The sequence below is a fragment of the Gouania willdenowi genome, chromosome 1, assembly GCF_900634775.1.
Source record: "Gouania willdenowi chromosome 1, fGouWil2.1, whole genome shotgun sequence".
NCBI classification, from domain to species: Eukaryota; Metazoa; Chordata; class Actinopteri; order Blenniiformes; family Gobiesocidae; genus Gouania; species Gouania willdenowi.
Window position 1 is genome coordinate 25891303 of NC_041044.1, and position 19690 is coordinate 25910992.

The 19690-nt window shown below is 37.6% G+C and overlaps 1 protein-coding gene across 3 annotated transcripts; it reads right to left on the bottom strand.

The window, feature by feature from the left end:
* Window positions 1–650: 650 nt before the first annotated feature.
* Window positions 651–18873, bottom strand: suz12b (SUZ12 polycomb repressive complex 2 subunit b). Of its 3 annotated transcripts, none has more exons than XM_028445856.1 (17): window positions 18586–18873; window positions 18221–18365; window positions 12945–12991; window positions 12786–12850; window positions 12616–12684; window positions 12432–12481; window positions 12249–12334; window positions 11931–12162; window positions 11721–11826; window positions 11540–11642; window positions 8972–9149; window positions 8758–8846; window positions 8448–8591; window positions 6339–6496; window positions 4752–4950; window positions 4310–4389; window positions 651–3722 (listed from the first exon to the last, which is right to left on the bottom strand). In XM_028445856.1, the coding sequence occupies exons 1-17, from the start codon at window positions 18598–18600 to the stop codon at window positions 3410–3412; spliced, it is 2079 nt and encodes a 692-aa protein (XP_028301657.1). In that variant the 5' UTR covers window positions 18601–18873; the 3' UTR covers window positions 651–3409. The 3 variants fall into 3 exon arrangements, with proteins under 3 accessions (XP_028301657.1, XP_028301648.1, XP_028301638.1); XM_028445847.1 differs by having other exon boundaries at window positions 8758–8843; window positions 11540–11645; XM_028445837.1 differs by having other exon boundaries at window positions 11540–11645.
* Between the last annotated feature and the right edge of the window lie 817 nt (window positions 18874–19690).

Consider the following 19690-nt stretch of genomic DNA (forward strand, 5'->3'; position numbering starts at 1 on the left):
TGTATGTAATGAACTTCAGAGGTTTGGATTTTGTTCAAGCCCAGCCTGTTATTACCAAAAATATTACTTATATTTACAGTATCATCAGGACAATATTTGTTGTTCATGCCCATGTGTTGCATTGTTAGAGGTTATTCATTACGCGTCATTAAAAGACACTATTTAAAGGCCTGTGTCTGAATAGATGATGTTTAAAATGACTCTTAATGCATCGAACCTTGGCAATGAGGGAATGTTGCTGTTCTGTACAACCATATCCTGTCACATTAAGAGAATTTTTATGTCTTTTGACATTTTAAGGCTATGAACGAGACTTTTAATCTATTAACATTTCATCAGCTGATCAAAAGACCATTTTAAAATGCAATTTACATCAACCTGTAAACTGTATCATCTTTTACTTCAGGTTCAACTTTCAACATTTTGAAACCCACAACCCAATTAATTTAAATCAATGCAAAACTAGAATTTTTGTATATTTCCTCTGGTGTTAACATAGTATTCAGGAGTGTGCACAACTTTTGAGTTTTTCCCCCCAGCGATTTGTAAAACCTAAACATCTTATTGTGAACGATACAACATACAGTAGATAAACACAGATAAAATTGAACAGAAGCTCCAAAAAAAAAAAAAAAACACTCACTGACAAATGAGGTCAACGGTTTATTTAAAAAAAAAAAAAAAATTTAAATAGAAAAACAAACCATAGCCAGAGTGTATTGTTAACTATTCAAACAAGGTGTCAGGACAATAACAGTGTGTGTTTCCTTAAGCACAAATACAGGAACCATCTGTATTCACAGGAAGAAGAATGTGGCATTCATTAATCCACGAGTCTGATGAAATATGAGACCAGAATGATGGTGATGACCCGTACTGTTTGTCACCTCAAACCCACGTGCTGCTTCAAAAAGCATGTTATGAAAGATATGAAGGAAAATATTACTACACTGAACTAAAAGTTAATGAAAATCATCCCTTTGGCATAAAATAAAACTAACAGGAAAGTGATGACTGACTTAGACCGTAGAACAGTTTACAGCATATTGCTTTGAGAGAGAAAAACACTAACCAGGAAGTTCACTGGGAATGGGGCACAGCTATACATTTGATGCAACCACACACACACTTTAATTCAGCTAAACCAAACAGTTAACATAGTATTTTGAACAGTTTTAAAACCTGAAGTTAAAAAAAAATAAAAAAAAAATGTCTAAAGCTGGTATCAGAAGGATTGATTTTTCCAACACAATACAAAGAACAGGGTGGGTTGCTGGTTGTACAGTAAAAAAAAAAAAAAACAAACCCCTAAAATACTGAGTTTCCTTGAGATATTGTCAATGCCTGCCTAAAAGGCTTCAGGTTTAGGGTGCTTCCACACATACCTCTTTGATCCACATCATGCTTCGCTTCCTCGAATAGTCAGATCTTTTTGCGATATGTGAAAGCTCACTCAAAGTCTGGTGCGGAGCAAATAAGCAAACTGTGGTCCTCTGCAAAATGTGGGTCTCGGTTTACCTCAAGCAATGCATGGTGCGGTTTTTAACCACATGAGAAAGCAAACAGGACCAAATATAGGACTTTACAATGACGCACAATTGTGATGGAGCAACTTCATCAGTGACAGGGCAGCGGCAGCACACAGCAATCACACAGACTGTCGTCGTGGCAACAGGAACGCGTACACACTCACAACCCAGTGCTCCAGCAGGCAGCACACACACAAATATCCATCCATCATCTATCCGATTTTAGACCTGCTTTGTCAGCAAACAAACACATCCCACATCATTCATTCATTTCACTTCTCTCTTCCTCATATTGTTCACATGGTCAGTGATGGCTGCACACCTGACTGCTCTATATTTCTCCTGCTCGTACATTATCACATCTTCATACATTATACATCCTTACCGGTGTCACGTACTGAGTTTACCAAGATTAGAACCTCAACACAATCTAATCAACAAATAAAACACGTGTCCGTTCAATTTGAAAACAAAATTAAACAAAAATTGTTACATTTTTTGAGCAAAATTTCATTTTCTGGTACGATGCAAACTCAGTACATGACATTGGTAAGTTACCGGAGCACCGACAGGTGGGATACGGAGCGGCATCAGCTGTGTTTACGTAGCGCATTTACCGTGGGTTGTGGGATCGTGTGATTATAGGTTATTTTGAATTATTATTAATTATGTTTCTGGGGGTTTGTTTTAGGATTTCCTTTGGAAAACGTAGGAAGAGGGACCAAATATAGGACGAGACGGCGCAACCGTCAGTAATCGCAGAAACTGTCGTCACGGCAACGAGCACATGCACACACAGCGCTTCTCCGTCATACATTCGACACAAACATTTCCACACTCTTTGTGATTATGGGTCATTTTTAATCATTATTAATTACGTTTCTGGGGGGTTAGTTTGAGGTGTTCCTTAGGAAAATGCATTTTTTCTGACAGAAGTCTATGGAGGCTGAAGTATTCTGTCCAATAGGCGACATTGTTCAGAAAGATTGGTGCGCTTTACAAATAGAATGTATGAAAGCGGACCCGACCAAATTAAAATGCAATAATGTTGCAGATTCACTGGACTGTGTGTGTGAAAGCACCCTTAGACTGAACCTAAATCTGAACTGACCTGTCCAGGATCTAAACGTACAGTATAACACTACTGTGTTGACAACTTACAAACAAGACCCACTAATCCCTAAGGGGGCCCAACACCAACTTTACAGGATTCATATAAGTCTATACATTACTGTCAAATGTAGATTTGCTTCCACAATGTTCACATTACTGTAAATAAATGTCATCCAAACTACCACATCCTACTAACCACACACTCCTAAGCAGAAAGGCTGCATTGGATATTTGGTGCAGGAAGACGGTCCCCTTCACCCATCCCACCCCCCTGCCCGATTAAGAATTTGAAGATAAGCTTTTCTAAATACAAAACAAGTGCTAAAAATAGTTAACTAAAAGGATAAGTCCTTTAACAAGGTTATTATGTACTGTACATGTACAATTAGGAGAGGCCATGATGGCAGTACAATGTCAACTGTACACTCCACACAGCTTAGTTACAATTACCAATTACAAGAGCATACTGAAGGCAGTTGTGCGTCGAGAGGGTCCGTTTATTTACCCAGTGATGGATACTACAGCGATCCAGACCAAATGCATATTAGAAAAGTTGATTCTGTCTTTAGAATTCTTGGAGTTGTGGATAGTTCACTCTTCATATTTGGTTAATTTTTTACAAAACCGGTTGATCTTGTGTACTGGTCCGTGTCGAGTCAGATCACCTGCTGACTAGTTTTCCCACGTAATAAGCACCAAAAGGTTGGTCATGATCACTGATGAAGAAAATAAACAAATTCCAAATATCACTGTGGTCCAGGCCAACATCAGTCCGTTAAACCACATTTTGTCCTCTTGCCCTGCTTCCCCACACTCAGAAGGAGAGTGCTGCCGTTGCACGCTCCTGCTGAGGCCAGAGTCTGGTCCGACTGCTCCATCTCCGGTTCTGGCAGGTCCTGCTGGATCTGTTGCAGTTGGACCATCGCGCGGTCAATGGTGGCAGTACTGACCAGGTTAAAATCGTGCATGCTGACGAGATGCAGCAGGAAGTTGCGGCAAAGGTTGCGTCTGACAATGTGAGCGCCTTGGCTCTCTACGAACAGCATGATGGCCTGATTCATCTGGTTGTCTGCGATAAAGCTGAGAACAAAGAACAGGACGTCTTAAATATGGATTTTACTTCAGTAGATGAAAAAGGAAGCAATTAAGCAAACAATCAATTCTGCAGTACATAATGTTCTTGGTCATTAAAAAAAACTTTGTTCAAATTTGTCTTGTTAGGATTGCAACACAATATTATAGGTAAATATTAGGGCTGGGCAATATATTGAGTTTTCTATTTTGGCAACAGAAAATGACAATATCACCTATATCAAGATATATCTATTTTTTTTTTTACTTGTTCGTAATCATACAACCACACAGTACAAATCACTTTATACAAGTATTTAATAATATTCAAACAGTGTCATTTACATTTTTTCCATATTTCAAAGATATATATTTCATAGATTATTTTGTAATTAAATACTCGTTTTAGGACTTGCTGCTCACTCACACATGCTGTCCCTTGTAGTGAAAAAAAAGCCAAAAGTGGCACATGCTGTGCAACTGTTTGTTAATAAATGTGCCTGTGTGATTTTTTTCATCAGTGAATTTAATCCAGAATTTTTCTTTAGTGCAAATAAACACCCAAACAGCCATTTTCAGTGCAAACTTCAACATACCCGTGATTCATGACATGCAGGTTCCACAGCTTCATCACCTCCTTCTCCCCTTCATTAACATCCGTAAACTCATCCAGTTGCTGTCAACGGGAAATAAATAAATGCATTATTGCTCTATCCTGCAATACAAGATGTAATATTACAGCCTGCTTTATTTTTAACAAATATCATCCTAGAGAAAGCTGTTTTGCAGGAGCAATACCAAAATCATTTAAAAAAAAAAAAAAAAAAAGAGTCTTATAAGAAGAAACTTTCCTAAATAAATAAATATAGAGGAAGAAGAAAGTCTTTGTCCAATCTGACAACATTACAAATTGATCTACAAAAAAATTGTAATGAGCAGTAAGATACATTTTTGTTTTGTTTTGTTCTTGATAGTGAAGAGATTTTTTTGACAACTCAAATTAACAGTAGGTTCATGTTGATAAAGATGGCGTCTCACTGTAGCAGTCTTCTCTCGGAGCCACTCTGGGTCTCTCTCATCCTCACTGTCCACATCCATCTCCTGGGGCCTCAGAGGCATACAGCTGTCACTGTGGAAGTACAGGCGGTTGTGTCCACTGACATAAGTCCTCTGCTGCTCCAGCTCTCCATCCTCAGACTCAAGGAACTCTGACAGACTTGGCTTAATTCTCTTAGGCCTGAGGGAAGGACACATATCTTAAATATATATATGTATGTATGTATGTATGTATGTGTATATATATATACACACACATATATATGAGACAGCCTGGATACTGACTTTGGGAAAGAAATTATGAGAATAACAGGCAGTTCATTATTTATTTCTAGGATTACTGGGGGGGACTTTCTTTGGTACTCTACATAAGCTGTAAAAGAACAGAAGGGACAAGCTCCCTGGTGGAGTGAAGCTTTTACTCCCCCTGGTGACTGGCTGCAGTATAGGTCATAAACCCCGCCTCCTCAATGATAACAGATGGGATGTGGGTCAAAATGTAAAGTTTAAACACTCGTCACATAATTTTTTCCCAAACCTAAACTCTGCTGTGATCATTAGTTATTATCACTCTACATTGTGTTCAAGTGCTCATTTTTCTGTGAAGTTTGTTTTAAATCAGTTATTTGAGGGTGAAAAACGGGATTTTATGTCATATAATATGATGATTAACAGCTTTAGGTCTTGCGTAGCTCTCTGTGAATAGCAGGTACATCGTGAAGGAAAGCTGAGACGTGTGATTTTCTTGATTTTTAAATAAAGTATGTTTAGATATTTGAGTTGATAGAATTTCCAGTGGGAAAGATACTTATGTTCTTAACGTAGCTGGGCTGCGTAAGTCATCAGGGTAGTACGCTAAATGGGCGGGGCATGTTACCAGGGCTCCTCCCACCAAATACTGTGCAGACTTGCAAAATTGCAAGATGGAAGCGCCCTTAAGCGCCATATTTTGGCTTCAAGAAAATTGAGTGGGAACAGCTATAGTGTTCCCACTGGTATTCTACAGCAATATTGTTGAAAAGAAATTCATATTTATATAACAATAATATTTATATCATTTATAGTTATTAAACAGCAGATGTTTGTGAAATATGCCTGATGCATTTTAGTGAACGGATAGATTTTATGCTTTTATTCACCTGTTAATTGTTAAGGGTTCAGTTTTACTGTGTTGATAGCTCAGCCATCAACTTATATTTAATACCTTAAACAACTCAAATATTTTAATATTAAGTCAACAGTCTTTTGATAAAATATTACATATTTTTATGCCAGCATTGCTCTTTATATTTAGTGTAAAGATAAAGTGGAAACATTTCTTGCTAAGCTCTGGAGTAAAACAGAAATAATAATAAAAAAAAAAATAGTACAATTAGTAAAGTATATAACTGGTGTTTGTATAGACCCATTATCACTCTGAAATTAAGATTTTCTCTTATAATTTTGTTTTAAAGTAAAATATTAGGAAACTAATAACTTTTGAAGTAGATACCAAATCACTTGACTTTTTAAGAGTACTGTGAATCATTTTCAATCCCAAAACACAAAAAGTCTCAAACCGTGTTTTACCTGCAAACCAGTATATGAGTGACGGCAGTCCTCTTCACAGGACCGTTACGGCTAAAAGCAAAGCCTGGCTGGCTGTGGATGTCCTGTGGGTTTCCCACATACGAGCCATCATAGCACTCGTTGATAGACACGTCTATTCTCGCTCCTTTAGTGTGAGGCTGCAGATAGTATTGAGGGAAAAAAAAAGTCAAATGGAGGAAGAAAGAAACCAAGTCCAGAAAGAAAAGATATCGTCATTGTAGAACATTTTTTGTGAGCGTCAGAAACGCCCAAAGAGCACACTGAGAATGAAAGAGTCAGTTTTTGTGTTTGAGTCGTTACCATTTTAACATAACTTGCCTCCATCACCTTAAAACTATGATTTATTTCTCATTATTTCAGTAGGGCCTAAAATTTTGCATTTAAAAATGTCCCCAATTCTGTTTCAAGATTGAACCATTTCAATGTCACGTCTGCCTCATTTTACCGATAACTGTTTTGTTTAATCACCCTCACGTTTTGCACCAAACCTGCATGCAGCTGTGTGCTTCTGCCGTGACGTGTCACCAGGTAAAATGACCACCAGTTGTACTAATACATCAACAGCTAAGCCTTCCTTTGTACCCGAGCCTTTTCAGCTTGAATTAGGACTGAACGATTTTGGAAAATAATCTAATTGCGGTATTTTTCCTCAATATTTAAATTGAATATGAAATTATTTTTTCAAGGGCCTCTTGTCATGTATTTTTCAATGAACACAAGCAATAAATCAACTTGTTTAACAAAAAAAAAAAAACTATTTTAGATAGACTTTAAATAAATTCAAAATATACATTTTAAAGCACAGATTACAATACAATATAACAATAAAGCAAATAAATCTGTGGCTTTACCTCTTTAACATATCTAACTAACTTCATGAAACATGTGGACTGTACTTCTTAAACACTCTCTGAACTTAACAGGACAGTAAAAAACAGGACAAAAAAAAGCCTTTGTGATGAGAAAATTGTGTTTTGTGATATTGCAATAATATCGCAAATGCAATAAATCGTTCAGCCTTAGTTTGAATGCAGTCATAATAATCTGAACCACTTTTTATCACAACATTAAAAACACGCTTTAGATGATACTATGCATTCACAGAATAATGTGATCACTAGAAAAATTGTAGCATGTAGTGCAAGGTTTTAAACAAGATTTTTCGTTCGTTCGCTCCAATCACCTAACCTTGCCTGCAAGATGGATTCTCCTGATGTTCACAAACACCAGAATCCATCTTGTACTGTTCTGGCCTTTGCCTTTCCAACCCGAACCGGTTAGAACCAATCATGAGGCAGTGTTGTGAATTAGGGTGGGATATCCGGGTGTGACGGCAGAAGCAGGGAGAGGAACTAGCTGGGCTACCGCTATTAGCATAGCTCTGAATCAAAATAGAAAGACGTCGACGCAGGAGGATGAACCTGTGGAAGCTGCTGTTTTAGAAGAATCCAGCATTTCCTTTTTGAATGAGCAACAGTGAGAGGTGCTTTGTGCATTTTTGGACGGCAAAGGCAGCAAAGCCGCGCATGCCGAAGACATCATCATTTGTTACGGTGTGATTGGCTAAAACAACTCATGTTGGACAGGTGCTTTGCCCAATCAGGTTCAAGCATTTTGTTCATGTCCCTCCATGGTTTCCGAAAGGATTCACCAGATACAGACCCAGATCGATGTGGAGAGCTCAAGTTAGAACTGGCTCTTGCCAGGTTACTAATCACCTGTTTTTTAGTAGAAAAAAAAAAAAACATGCAAGTTCGTGATATTATTCCAAAACATGCATGTGAGGTATTTTTGTGTCATGGAAAAAAAAAAGTTCAGATTTCTTTTTCCATATCTTCCGTCTGTTTTCCGGGATCACAGGAAATCATAGGCGTTATTTCAGGCAGCATATATTTTTCATAAGCACATTAAGACATCCTAAATGTCAGCTTTTCCAACATGTTGCATGTTTAGTCATCTTACCCTTTAGTGGTCATTAATTTACATCATGGATAAAATTTACAGGAAAACGTTTGATGTTATAAGCAGGAAAAATTAGCTCTCAAGGGTTTAAGTTTCCTAATCACAAAAAAAAAAACATCCTCTTACCACATAGTTGAAAATGAAGCGTGAGTGGGAGAGTTTGAGGTGTTTCAGCAGGCTGTAGAGTTTGCTGCAGTTCAGCGTACACCATGGACAGTGAAGATCATCCCGTGCCTCGGTCTGCTGCCGCGTGTTATTGTTGTACAAGAACTGAACAAAAGGGAGTACAGTGAGTGATACAAATAACACTTACTGTCCTTTGGTCAAATTTAATAATAATAATTATTGATTTTATATTTGTCTTAAAATGCTGCTGTGTTTCCAAAAGTAGCATTGTATAAAAACACAAGCAATATTGCTCATTTGTGTGGCATACCTGATAAAATATTCGTAACTTTTGTCGCGGCTCACATGAGGCCTGCTCTTTCTTCGTCTGGATATCTGTGCTGACCGATTCTTTAACTGCTGATCAGACAATATAGATATTATTATTAAATGTATAATAATGAGCAATTTCACTCCGACGCCAAAAACCATTTCTATCACATCACTGAGAAAAAATTTGAAGGTGCTTTTGTCTCCATACGTACTCATGAGGGCAGTCCGGTGGTGGCTGGTCCTCGTCTCCATGGGGCCACAGCTCTCAGAGTTGCGTGTAGAAAGAGGTTTGGCCACAGGGGCCAAGGACTTCCCACTGGTATCGGCTGTCCATCGCAGTGTGAACTGTAGTGTGGGTCCCTGAGAAAATGTCTCAAACGGTGGCAGTCTCTGAGGGAAAGGTCATATATGGAGTGATAATTATAGGAGTTGACTGGAAAAAAAAAAAAAATAATGTTGAGAGTAAAATAAAGAAAACCGTTAAAAACCCAAAGGTTTCTCAGTGACAAGTGCACACATCTTATCTCTCGTCTGTACACTGTGTAATGCTTTGATTCCACTAACACGTTGTCATTAGCCACTGCTCTTTGGTTGAATGTTTCAATTATATTTAGGTCAGGCTGTTCCCACACTTTTTTCACAATGATTTTTCAAAAATATTTTAGCACATTTCCTAGTGCTGTCAACAGATTACAAATATTGTGAGATTACTCAATTATGCAGTGATTATTTAATCTAATTAATCTCTTTTTAATCTCACCTAAAAATTGCTGAGAAATGCCCTCAACTTGAGGTATTTTCATTTAAATTACATTATTGTGGCAGATCGAAAGTTTGATGTAAAACAAAGTAGCTTTATAAAGTAATTTGTTATTTTTAACAGACTTGGACCATTTACATTCCTCTGTATGTCAGACTATAAAGGGCTGCTGACGCCTTTAGTTTAAACATCTGGGGAAATATTGATGTGTACTTTAGTCAATCTCCAAATAATAGAAAATTAAGTTAGTACATCATAAAAATTTTCTGAGCAACACAATTAATAAACACCAAACGTTTTTTCCCTCTCCATCAGATAATATAAAACAAATAAAACAGACCCGTCAACCACAGTGCTGTAAATTAGCACATCAAAAATAACATTGTTCATCACAAAAAAGTCACTTCTAGTAGTAGTAGCCCCGCCCACATCCTCTACCATGTAGTGTACCATCTGAAAGACCACTGTCCGTGCTAGCTGCTACATTGTTAACATTGAGGTGGAAAATCTCTGCTGGAGGCTAGAAGAGCTCCGTTGATCTACAGACTCTTTTTGGCACAAATCTGGGATTTAGTTTTCCCATTTCGTGTGTTTTTGTTTTTCAACTAGAACTAACATACTCAAAAACTCCTCAGACTCCTCAGCTTTTACCATTGTAACCAGTGCATCAGTATTATAAGAACACCAGGAACACATGCAAAGGTTCCGCGCTGTTTGGGGTGCAAAAAAACCAAGTGATTAACTTTTTTTAGCGCGTACATTTTTCCTGTAATTACTTACTTAATCGCAATGAATGCGTTAAAGTGACAGCCCTAAAATTTCCATGACTAATTTCTGAACCGCTATTCAAGACCATAAGAGCTAAAAAAAAAAATGAGATTGCCTTTCCAGTGTAGTAGTGTAACATAGGTCTGACAGTGTGTTATGGTTAGTAGCAAAAATCTGGCACAGGGATTGCAAGTTGTGTCCATCACTTATCTATCATATAGCATTGTACAATGGTGCAATTGGCTTTGACTCCCATTTCAGACACATCAGAAAATGGCGCTACGAGAGTTGATGCTGAGGTTCCCAACAGCGTACACTCGACCAGAGCATGTGTGGAACTAAGTGGACTATTGAGTATGTGGCAATGGTGAGAGAAAACGATCAAAAAACAGAGCAAGCGGTGAGACTCGGCATGTCAGGGAGGAGGAGGAAGTTGTGTGTGGAGAATGACGGGGGGAGAGACTTGGAGGAATGCCATAATACAGTAAGAAATCCATTCAACTCTGATCCAGATAGCAATATAATAATAATTTTGCCCGGTCTCAGTGTTGTTTTTGTAGTTTTATAGAAGAAAACCAATTATGAGTTGTCTCTAAAGCAAAAAAAAAATTGCTTTAAAGTCATTAATAGGTTTTTTCAGTAAAAGCAGTTTTTCTCAGCTTTTTGTCACAAACTTGCCTCTTCTGTTCAACTGCGGATTACAGAAGAACGAAGCAAGCTATAATAGCTAAATTTCTTTTTTCTGATGAAAGTAGAGACTAATCTTTCAGAATCTGGTGTAAAAATTCAGATTGTCATAGTACAAAATATTCTGTGAGTCTTTAAAAATCAGTCAAAAGGCTCAAAAACGGCTGACACTGAAAGAGTTAAACAAGTGCTACCATGTTTAATAATAAAATTACAATTTCAACTTGCAGACACATTTATTAAAAGCAATGTACAACACAAGGTGTTAGGGTTAAGGGACTTGCTTAACATTCCATAGTAATAGCAAAGGTTAGATTTTAAACATTAAAATATAATAGGCTATATTTCAAAAACAGTTAAATTATTCAATGATTTTTCAAGACTGGAAAATCGTTTTTTTTTTAAAAAAAATTCCATAACTTTTCCAGGAATTTAATGACCGTGGCTAGTTATACGAGTCTGATGACAGCGCACTTTGAAGACCAAACATCTCCTTCAGTTGCTAATTTTGCAAAAACCATGACAGAGGAGCACAACAGCACAGGGTAACAAAATATTGGCTGACCTTCCCATCAAGAAGGGTTTCCCACGTTGCTCGCTTCTTGCTCACAGGGCCGTCGTCTATTCCTTGCATTGACACTTCGTACTCGCCGTCCAGCAGCTGCAGCCTTCTGCGAAACGCAACATAACAGGCTTTGAGGGGCCAAGCACAAAATCTGATAGAAATGAAAGTGGAAAACTCTTACCTGTTCTTATCAAAGACGGTCATTTGTGCAACATACGTCTCTGTGCCCTCGGCCTCGTCCTTATGTGAGGAACTCCTCTTTTTCCTACTGGGAGCATCCACCACGTCTTTGTTCCAAGAAATATGTGGAGGAGAAAAGAAACGTAGCTCATCAGTGAATTATTACTGTGCAGGTTAAAATGGGAAAAAAAAAAGAGTTTTACTGTCGTACCAATGTTCTCATTGGCCACTCCGTTGACCAAACCATTAAGTTCTCTTCTCCCAGTACGTGACACCCTGAACAAAAGTGAGTAGGACTTCACCATGTGGCTGTTACTGGGCTCAAACTCGTTGCTGGAGACCAGTAAGGAAGGGTAGGAGCCAGGCTTGGTTTGGTTACTCTCAGGATTTAAAGGCACCTGCTTTTTACCTGTAGGCACTTGCTTTATTGGACAACTGACATCCTAAGAAACAAAGAAAAGACAGTAAAATAAAGCACAGCTTTGTGGTTAGTGAAGATGTCAGTGATGGGCTCAATCATTCCGTTTACCTTGCGTTTTTTATGGCAGACTTTGACAAGCAACACCTCTAAGGAAACAGAACTTTGTTCATTTTCTGAATTCGAAGATGGCTTTTCTGTATGATGACAAGAAGATTTCGAAAGTCAGTTTTGATCAAAAAAAAAAGCCGAGTGCAGGAGTACAAGGCACTCATCAGTAACAAGTAATCTTACCATCCTTAAGGAAGAACCCAGTGAAGGTTAATTGCAAGTGTGAACACAAACTGGAAGAAAAAACAAAGCTCAAAAACCTTTCCTAATATGAAAGTTACATATTAAAAGGTTTAAATACACAAATACTCATAGTCAATAAATAGATGACTTAATAATAGGAGTTGCTCTTGTAGAGTTTTGTTACCTTGGAGATTCTTGCTCTGCTTTCATTTTCTCTACCATTTGCAACATGTCGTCCACTTTAAATGCTTTTCTGTATGACAAATAAAAAGCCATGAGTTGAGCATTATATTGAATCCTATCACATTAAGCTTACCATCAAACAACCATTTTAGAATTATTGGTTTGACATACCTTTTGGCATTTGATCGACCATTTCTATGAGACATGAAAGTCAGAGTCCTGTGCAAAAATATTGGCTAAAAAGGAGAAAGAACAAAAAGTCAAATTTACAAATCCAACAGTTTAGCAAAGAAATACAGTTCAGAATAGCACAAAGAGTGATTTGCTTACTGCAATTAGGTTTCTTGTGCGGAGAAACCTGTAAATCTGAGTTGGTTCTGGAAATGAAAAAAGAGATATTTCAGACAAAACATGTAAAACACACATGAATATAGGACTAATCAATACAGTAATGAAGCCAAGGAAAAAAATATGAGTGAGAGTAATTAGTTTATTGATGATATACTTTGTTAAAAACAGAAATATTGTTCTTGTAAGAATGCCATTATATATATACCAGGCCGACTTGGCTGGCTGAGGGTCTTTTTCTACTTTTTATTTTTTGGTTAGGTAAATTAACATATTGGAAACAAAAAAATCATGTTTCAACTGTTAACTGCCAGTTTCACTTTGAAGTTTCCACTTTGAAGTTTCATGTAATAGTTCCAGCGACATTCAATTGGTTTTCTTTTTTTAATAGTTTCACAGTAAAGTTGAGGTTTTGCTTATTCTTACAAGGTTTTTCAGGAAACATGTCAGGAAACAAAATATCATGTTTCAACTGTTAACTACCAGTTTCGCTTAAAGTTTCACTTTGAAGTGTTCACTTCGAAGTTTAACTTCTAAGTGTCATGTAATACTTCCAGCGACATTCATTTGGTTTTCTTTTTTTAATAATTTCACAGTTAAGTTGAGGTTTTGTTTATTCATACAAGGTTTTTCAGGAAACATGTCAGGAAACAAAAAATCATGTTTCAACTGTTAACTGCCAGTTTCACTTAAAGTTTTCACTTTGAAGTTTTCACTTTGAAGTTTTCACTTTGAAGTTTTCACTTTGAAGTTTTCACTTTGAAGTTTTCACTTTGAAGTTTTCACTTTGAAGTTTTCACTTTGAAGTTTCATATAATAGTTCCAGCGACATTCATTTGGTTTTCTTTTTTAATAGTTTCACAGTTAAGTTGAGGTTTTGTTTATTCATACAAGGTTTTTCAGGAAACATGTCAGGAAACAAAAGAATCATGTTTCAACTGTTAACTGCCAGTGACATCATGAAGCTCTGCAGTTAGTCTGTGAATGAGCCTCTCAGCTGTATTGTGTATCCCTCCAGAGTCCAGAACCAAGTTTGGACAACTCTGGTTCATATTCTCAGTATTTTGCAAAACATTCAACCACTTATTATTACTCTATGTGCTCAGGTTACTTTAAAAGAAAACTGTCTGAAAAGAGAAGCAAAGCCCTGTGACACTTGATGTGTCGAGTCTTTAACTGAATCTAGACGATGAAATACTTTCATTGCTAGGATTAAACAACCTGCCTGATTTTGTGTGCTCCACCCTTTGACTACTGAAACACACCTGACTCATTAAGGTACTAACTCCACAAGAACGTCAAAGGTTTAACACTGAGCTGCTGTACCAGGTACCATCTCCAAGACATTGCCAGTATATTTCAAGGCAGGGGGTCCAACAATTAGTCATGCGTTTCCTGCATATCCCACACATTTAACTGTTTTTTTTTCTACTCAAAGCATTTTTACTTTGCTGCAGAGCTCTGAAAGAGGATGCCTCCATCAGTTAATACCATTGCTATCAAGGGTTGTGCGCAGTCTGCAATAACATTATTGTAACTGGTACGCATGAAAGTAACATCTACATTTAAGGCAGGATCCAAGACATTCCAGAAAAATATTGCTCAATGCTTTGCCTCATTGGCTCTGCTAGCTTATTGTTCCTTCTGTTGTCACGTTGGACCCAGGTAAGCAATACAAAAAAAACACACTAACACCTAATTGACAATAAGGCTGGGTATCGCCAGGTACCTCACGATATTTTTGCCCGCGATAACGATGATGTCGCGATACGACGATACAGCGATAATCGATATATCACGGGAAATTTCATCCGCGATACATACGATATCTGTGTCACTTAAGAAATTCAGAATTTATCTACTGGACTGAATCAATTTCACAGGAATTTACAAAACATGGTCAATCAATTTCACATGAATGACAGCCAAATAAAACGGTGTATACTGCACAGTGGCTCTTAACACACACTGAATACAACTAGTCACATGTCCTTGTGTTACGTTTAAGCCTTTAAGGGAAGAGTGATACAAAATAATGCTTCACCAAAATATTGGGTAATGATGTTGGTGCAAATTAACTTTAAATCATTAAAAACTAAAATTAATGCAGAAAACAGTAATTTCAGTGCTAGTATTATCAACTTAACTGTAAACATGGACACATAGTTTTGAATGAACTTGTTTTATGAAAACTGGAAAACTTCACTGCACATGAAAAATAAACATTTCAGTCAGTGCATTACCCTGGCATCAATGGTCTCATCCACAATAACACGCAACTTTTCCCACGGATCTTCTGTAGCTCTGATGAGATGTTAACACTGTGTGTGTTTCAGAGTTTCAAAGGCACATTGATATTAAGCAAGCACTGGTGGGCTCTGTATTTTGGAGTCAGTGATGATTTGCGTAGTTTTTTGGCAGTTTAAATGGGGTTTCAGGTGGGTTAAGCGCTGTTTAATGCAGCCAAGACAGGAGGATGGAGCGCCTAATAAACGCTCCCCAGAAACAAGCATTCCCCATAAAAGTAGGTTCTTTCCTTCTCACAGTGACACATTTCATGCCGATTCTGTCCATTTGATTGAGTCCGAGATTCCATTAAAGTGGATTTTATAGGACCCTATACTTCGTTTGTGTAAAAGGCAGGATAAAAAAATATAAATATAACAATATATAAAAATATAACGTATCGCTAGACGAAACATTGGCAATATTGTCACACTCCTAATTGACAATCAGCTCTAATCCTTCATGATCATATTACAATTAGGGCTGGGCGATATATCGAATATACTCGATATATCGCAGCTTGTAGTCTGTGCGGTGTTGAAAATGACCATACCGTTAAACTCGCGGACTTTTTTTTTTTTTTTTTAATGTCATCTTAATGACAACATGCACAAAAGGGCACTATTTGTTTTAAAATATTGTAGTGGCATTATGTACAAAAAGTGCACTTTAATTTTGTGTTTTGAAATGCCATGTGAGTTGCATCCTGCACTAATGTCTTGTTTTGAAATGTCTCTGTGACAATTTTGCACAGAACGTGCACTTTCTGTTGACAATTTTATGTTTGAGCCACTCACTGTTTAATAAATACAGTTATGTCAACTTTGACTTAGTTGTGATATCCCCTTTTTTGCATGAAAGTTTAAAATTGGCATATATTAATGCAGTATGATCAAGAATGTTTTAATGTAGACATATAGAATCATCATACTGGTGTGATTTTGTGCATCAAAGTGTTAATTCAAGGGTAATGCAAAAATATCGAGATATATATCGTGTATCGTGACATGGCCTAAAAATATCGCGGTATTTATAAAAGGCCATATCGCCCAGCCCTAATTACAATGTTACCTTTTCTAATTTCATGGACTACACTGAATGACACCAAGAACACCCCATAAGAGCAGCAGCTTTGGAGATGATCTGATCCAGTTTGTTGACAAACTACAACCCCCTCAGCTCTAAAGTCTGCTCTTCACTGAGTGCATGCTGGTCAAAGTCCGTCTCTTTACTGATGCACCCTTATGCAAAGATAAAAATTTAAAGGCATTTCACCCTTTCACTTGCATTGCATGTCCAGTGAAAGCCAACTGTAAAGGTGCAAACATAAGGGTTGAGGCTCGAAACTGTGACAAGACCAACAGCATGAGAATGAAAAAAGGAAAATGAACCAAAACAATTGCTGATCACAAGAGATTAAAGTAAAAATATAAAATAAAAAATACACCCACTGCTTATCAGAGGCTAATATTTGATTATTTGTCTTATTGCTGGGTTGATAGCAACTCAAGTTCACTATTGCTCTGTATTTGGCTTCTATGGGAGGAGTTTTGGCACCGCTGTTCAAAAGCTCAACTTTAAAGTCAAAATATTACCCTTCAGCCAAATCAACAGGTGTAGTTTACAAGACGTTTATCTGTCAGTATTCCGTTTTGTGTTTGGAGGGATCTGGAGCGAGTCCCTCAGGAAATCCTTGATGGATTACAAGTCCATTATTAGGTCTAACAAACAGGCACATTCACCATCACTTCTACAGTAAATACATAAATTACTAAAGGTGGGACAATATATCGTGGGACTGGATATCTTGATCTTAAAGGTCCTATATCATGCAAATCAACTTTTTGAGCTTTTAACCTTGTTACAATGTTAATTCCTTATCAAAAACACCCCCAAAATATTATTGGGATTCCTTCCTGCATCTCTGAGAAATCCTCAATAATCATGCTCTCTGAGCTGCTTCTCTGTCCTCTTCTGAAAAATGAGCAGTTAAAATTCTAGTGACGTCACTAGAAAAATGTTAGCCATACTCACTTCTTTGTCTTTAAATTTTAAATACATTCTCTGGAACTGTTTACAAAGTTTTGTGGGCGTGCCTACTGCCCATGCTGCCTGGGCTACGTCATAAAATGGGAGGCACTCACACGGGGAGAGGCGGCGCTCTGAGAAACCGAGTGTCTCAACAACCGGGTTGACAGAAAACAAGCAATATTTCTTAATAAATGTGTATTTTAGTTTGCAAAATGTAAAATATTACCCATATGTGGCTGTAGTTGATTATGGAAGGTCTTAATATAGCATGATATAGGACCTTTAAAACATCACAAGATGTATCGTCGAGGGTACAAGTCGTATCGCGAGAGAGGTGAGATATAAAGAAAAAAAAAAATCCACAAAGTCTAATACACACCAGATTGTCATGTTTACATTTTTTGTTTTCCTGTTTTGTTGAAAATGTCATACTTAAGAGTGTGTATGTAAATATGTCCAGCGTTAAAATTAAAATGAAAGTTATTTTATATTTTAAACTGCTATATTGTTATTTTGTCTTCTTCCCCTTTCCAAAAACATTGCAACATTATCACGAGCCCATAAGCATATGACATATTGTGAACTCAAGTCTATCGTCCAACCCCTAGAAATGACATGAAATAATATTTATATATTAAACTCCACTCTGGAAAACCAAGGCCACCAGAGATTGAACAAACAATATCCTTGCTGTTAGATAGTACATTCATATTACCTGGTAGTCATCGTATTACTATTGATTACAATCATATTTCAAATGTCTGATCTTAGTTACATTCGTTTAAGTATTGCTTCATGGATGCATTAATCAAACAATTGAATGAGAGAACAGTAAACATGCTGGTGAAACTAACATGAATGTACTCGCTTGAATAAGAGGATTACATGTTTTAAAACACATTGTCAGGGGTTATATGAAGTAAGAAGCGGGGAAGTCTCACTTTCGAAGGCCTGCAGAAACAGCTCATGGTCGGCCTGGATCTGCTCCATCTTGGGCTTCTTCACTGAGTTCATCATTGCTGGTGAAGCGGGATACACAGCACCGTTGGCTTTACAGCTTGCCCCGCTCATAGTGTGACCTGAGTTCTGTCAGAATGACACAAAAACACATTTCACGTCAGAACAGGTGGAGGAAATACAAGTTAGCCTAGCAAACAGACCCTGTTCGTGTTAGCAGCCGAGCTACCTAGCGTACAATGCTAACCCCGGTTGACATTTCAGTGCTGTCCGAGTTTGCTCTTTAAAATGTGTGATACAGTAAACACGGAGTGTCGCTGTGTGATTAATAACCGTAAGGGTAACCCACCCTGGCTGATGGCATCAATGGGCCGGCCTCGCTGCCTGTAGCACAAGCCTGGCTCTCAGCAGCAGAAACCCATGAAGACGAGGCGACGCGACACAGGCTAGTCAGCTAGCACTGCTAGCATGGTACTCCTGAAAACAAAGCTCCAACCTTCAAGCCGTCACACGTATAGTTTGGGGTCGAGGCCGTTTTGGGTATTTGGTGTGTCAAACTGTTGGTTTTCTGTGTGGTTTTTCCGAGATTCTTCCTTCAGTTTGTACTGAACAACAGGCCACCAGTCAGATGTCAGCCAATGAGAGACAGCCTAAGAGCATTCAGAGCGCTGATTGGCTGCTGCTCTCTGGAGACGATGTACCGCCCGCCCTCGCTTTCTGCAGTTTTTGCGGGAAATCAAGTTTATTTGCATTCACACAGACCGGTTGACTCAAAAGTCAAAATACTACCAAAACAGTTGTCTACCAATGGTTTCCACTGTTCACCCTTCATTGTCCTTTGTTCTTTGACATACACCGTCATTTTTCTAATATGTTCTTGCGTTATTTATGTCAGGCAGGTTGTTTCCCATGTGCAGAGCAAATTAAACGAGGTTCTAAATTTAGCATTTTATATTTCCTCCCGAATGTGTCTTTGGGGAGCCGTGAAAAAAAATCGTTGTTGGTGCTGTTTAAAAAACGAAAGCATTTATTTATTTTTTTGGGAATAGGATTATACATTACCTGAAAAAAGTTATACTGTCTTGGGAAAACATTGATACAATGTTCTCAATATTAATAATAATTACTCTTTCTTTTATTCTCAGAATTGTATTAAAATTATATTATTTGTGCGTGTTTTCAACCGGTGTCACGTTCTGAGATTATAACCCTAACCCTATCATAATCCAATAAACAAATAAAACACGTGTCCATTCACTTTGAAAACAAAAAATATTTTTTTTTTTTTCGGTAGTGCGCATGCGCGCGCCTGCACATATATGTGCATATAAAATCCCAGTACATGACACCGGTGTCACGGTCTGAGTTCACATCGTACTGAGTTCCTCTTAAAATCTCAGTACGTGACTGCTACGTACTGAGATGTCCTGGGTTGTACTGATTTTAAAAAATAA

What these genes read in the sequence shown, in the direction of transcription:
- suz12b (XM_028445837.1), bottom strand. An exon ending in GGTCGATCAAATGCCAAAAG is followed by an intron (nt 12,685 to 12,785) that starts GTATGTCAAACC and finishes TTTGTCATACAG; the next exon opens with AAAAGCATTTAAAGTGGACG. An exon ending in TGGGTTCTTCCTTAAGGATG is followed by an intron (nt 12,335 to 12,431) that starts GTAAGATTACTT and finishes GTCATCATACAG; the next exon opens with AAAAGCCATCTTCGAATTCA.